Source organism: Bison bison, unplaced genomic scaffold, assembly GCF_000754665.1.
Source record: "Bison bison bison isolate TAMUID 2011002044 unplaced genomic scaffold, Bison_UMD1.0 scf7180017864322, whole genome shotgun sequence".
Classification (NCBI taxonomy): domain Eukaryota; kingdom Metazoa; phylum Chordata; class Mammalia; order Artiodactyla; family Bovidae; genus Bison; species Bison bison.
Window position 1 is genome coordinate 9091911 of NW_011494894.1, and position 3449 is coordinate 9095359.

The 3449-nt window shown below is 45.3% G+C and overlaps 1 protein-coding gene across 1 annotated transcript in view; it reads right to left on the bottom strand.

Moving 5' to 3' along the window:
* The window catches only part of CACNA1E (calcium channel, voltage-dependent, R type, alpha 1E subunit), a 330398-nt gene that overhangs the window by 36468 nt on the left and 290481 nt on the right, over positions 1–3449 (bottom strand). The window contains exons 33-34 of the mRNA XM_010853135.1: positions 3281–3364; positions 2437–2562 (exon numbers count right to left, since the gene is read on the bottom strand). Coding sequence (XP_010851437.1) covers positions 2437–2562; positions 3281–3364 — 210 coding nt within the window. The remainder of the gene's footprint in view (positions 1–2436; positions 2563–3280; positions 3365–3449) is intronic.

Here is a 3449-nt window from a genome sequence, read left to right on the forward strand (position 1 = left end):
AGCAGGGAGGCAGGTTTCTGGCCTCTTCCCATCACCTTCTATGTCGTGCTTCCTGCCTTTACGCTGCCTTCCCCATCCCATCATCTCTAGTTCCTGGTACCTCTCTCCCATCCTGATCTCCCTTCTTTTCATGGCATACATTCCAACACAAAATAAGGAAAAGAGGGGCTTCCTTGGTGATCCAGTGGTTAAGACTCCACACTCCCAATGCAGGGGCGTGGTTTTGATGCCTGGTCAGGGAACTAAGACCCCACATGTGGAGCGGCACAGCCAAAAATTTTGTTTTCAAAAAGGATTGTAAAACACCTGGAGAAAGAAAAGACAGGACACATTCACAGAACAAAGAACAACAACATACTTCCGGTCAGAAAATATGCAAACCGGAAGACAGCCGAATGTCATCGTTAAATTAAGAGAGGAAAAAAAAAATAAGGAAGAGAGAGAAGCACTGAGTAGGAGTCAGTGGCGGACAATGAGGTGATGCTCAGGGGGAGGGAGGGGGAGGCAGAGACGGGACAATGCTGTCTACACGGTGTGACTCTCTGCTGTGTGTGTGCAGAGGCAGCCTTTGTTAAACCAACTTCAAGAAAACAACTTCTACACTGTGTCCCAGAGTGGCTCCAAAAGCAAACACCCATCCATCACAGTGTCACCTGGAGACAGATACAACTGCTTCCAATCTTCTCTATTCACTGGAATAAGCCAACCATTTGGCCATCAGTTTATGACACGCTTTTCTGTGCCCTCAATAGTACACACTTTCACAGAGAATTGGTGATCGCGAGACTATGACAGGCTGACACATATTTCTTAAGAGACTAACAGCTGTAACTTGTTGGGCAGGCCTCTACAAAGAGGTTTTAAGAGCATCTTGTGTTTCAAATTCTAAATCCAGCTCCATTCAAGACTCAAACGGTTAAATTCTTGCTAAGGGTTTTGATTTCTCCTCTGTCATTCAGTTTTGGAGAAACAGTTTTCACTGAGGTGAGGCCTCTGTGGGAATTATCACACCATACAATTATGATGAATACAATAAAGATGTCAAGGTTGCTCGTGGGAACCTGAACATCCTTACAACTGGTCTCACATTTCAGATGCACAGGAACTTGATGGAGAAGTAATTCAGTCATGACGGTGTGGGGTGAAGTCCCTTTCAAATAACGAGAAACCATGGATTCACTGACAAGCTCTCTTCAGTTCAGTTTGGAATTAAAATATACAAATAATTGGACTCCCTGGTGGTCTGGTGGTTAAGAATCCACTTACCAACACAGGGGACATGGGTTTGAGCCCTGGTCTAGGAAGATTCCACATGCCTTGGAGCAACCAAGCCCGCGCACCAGAATTACTAAGCCTGAGCTCCAGAGCCTGAAAGCAGCAATTACTGAAGCCCATGTGTCTAGAGCCTGTGCTCAGCAACAAGAGAAGCCACTGGAATGAGAAGCCCAAGCACCGCAATGAAGAGAAGCCCCTTCTCTCTGCAACTAGAGAAAGCCCACATGCAGCAATGAAGACCCAGTGCAGCCAAACATCAAATAATAAAATTAAAATGTACAAATAATTAAAGAAGGCAATTATTGAATTCATGATTTTTCATCTTTGAATCAATTTCATCAGATTTTAAAAATACATTTATTGAAAAACTCTATTTTTTTGAAGAAAATAGTACGTTTTTGAACAGCATCAACACTCCCCAAACTTCAAAAACTAATTATATTTGCTACAGCATGCAAATATTTAAATATGGAAAATTTCTTTTACTGCAAGTCTCTGCCATTTACATGGGTCTCAGGTTTCAATTTTTAACTTGTTTATTACACATATACCTCTGTACAACTCCATGAGGTCATTCAACAGATGCTCACCATATTAACCTTGCCCAGATGTCCTATTCATTTGCAGGACGCAGAGGTGGCCATTAGCATGCCATATACTCAGTGGCTCAGGAATTACATACTAATGATGACATATGTGGGAATGGTATGAATCATCTCATTATAAAACACAACCCAAGGAGTCCTTTGAAAAACTGTTGGGTGAAATAAAGCCACGGACGAACCTCTGAAAATGCAGAGGGTATGTGACTACAGGTGGTTGGCTCTGCCCATGGATAGGATTGCTCCAGGCATTCTGGAATACTTGGGAGGGAACACACCTCATAAGACAAGCCCCCTGCCTCAGCGAACAGAGACGATAACTCAGTGTCAAAGTTGGGATGCTTTCTAGAATGAGATCCTAACCAATCAGTCATAAGCTAACCACCTCCTGGCCGAGTTGTACTGTAGCTGAGGACTGCTGTGTTCATCTGATGCTTCTGACAAACACCCATTCCCAGAGGCGAGGGGACCTGCAGAATAATGCTGTGTTGCCCAGTGTTCTGTCTGATGTGACAGGAGCCCCTCAAGCCTCAGAGGAGGAGCTGGTAAGGCCTTTTACCTTAAAGGACTGCACGAAGGTCCACAGTAAAATGCGGATGGTGTAGCCCTGACGCAGCAGCTTGATGAGGCGGGCTGCTCGGAAGAGCTTCAGAAAGCTCATGTTGAAGCCACTAGTGTTCACCAGCTGGTGGACCAGAAGGAAACATATCATTAGTGACATTTGGGTCATTTAGGAAAGTTAAGCACTGGCATTTGTGCCTTTATCCCTCATTCAGATCATTAAATAGAACATGAATGGTGTCTTTCATTTTTAACCCTGTCTCCAGCTGGCGGGCCAGAGAGGACCATCTCTCCGAGCCTCCCCAGGCCCACCCTCTGTTCCCAGGCAGGAAGGTATAGAAGTTCCCCAGATGGGTGCCCAGAAAACAGTTGGCAAAACTGGCCTCCCCAGTCTTCTCTGAGTGGTCCTGACTCTGCACGTGGGTGTCAGAGAGCAGACCTCATAATCCCTCTAGAACATGCTGGTTTTGTGATGAGCTCTCCAAGTTTTGTTTGGGATGAACCATCTCAGGAAACCACTTCAGATCTAACAACTTTGAGGGCAAAGATCCTGTGCCTAGATTCTTGGTATCTCCTGAAGAATCCAGCAGAACACGGTGACATGGCCTCTCCTGGGCCCTCTATCCCACTCACCTATTTGAGTCGTGCAAACGGACCCACACCTTCCATGAGATCCAGTGCCATCCAATGGTCCCATTTTCTGGGGAAAGCTCAGGACTGAGGAAGTGAATAGGGGGCTGCACATTGGGTTCGAGGAGTTAAAAATGGACTGAATGTGCTGAAGATTGTTTTAATGCTACTCCAGGGCCAAGCTTAAAGAGAAAGACGGAAGAGCTATTTACCTTGCTGTCCGTCAGAATAATTTCTGTGATACTGCCAATCACAGTGATGAAGTCAAAGATATTCCAGGTGTCTCGGAAATAGTTCTGCCAAGTGAATTCAGCCATGAGCATTGGGGGTGGGGGCGGGGGGAAGAAAACAAGGGGGAAAAATGAAGAAAATATATCTTTC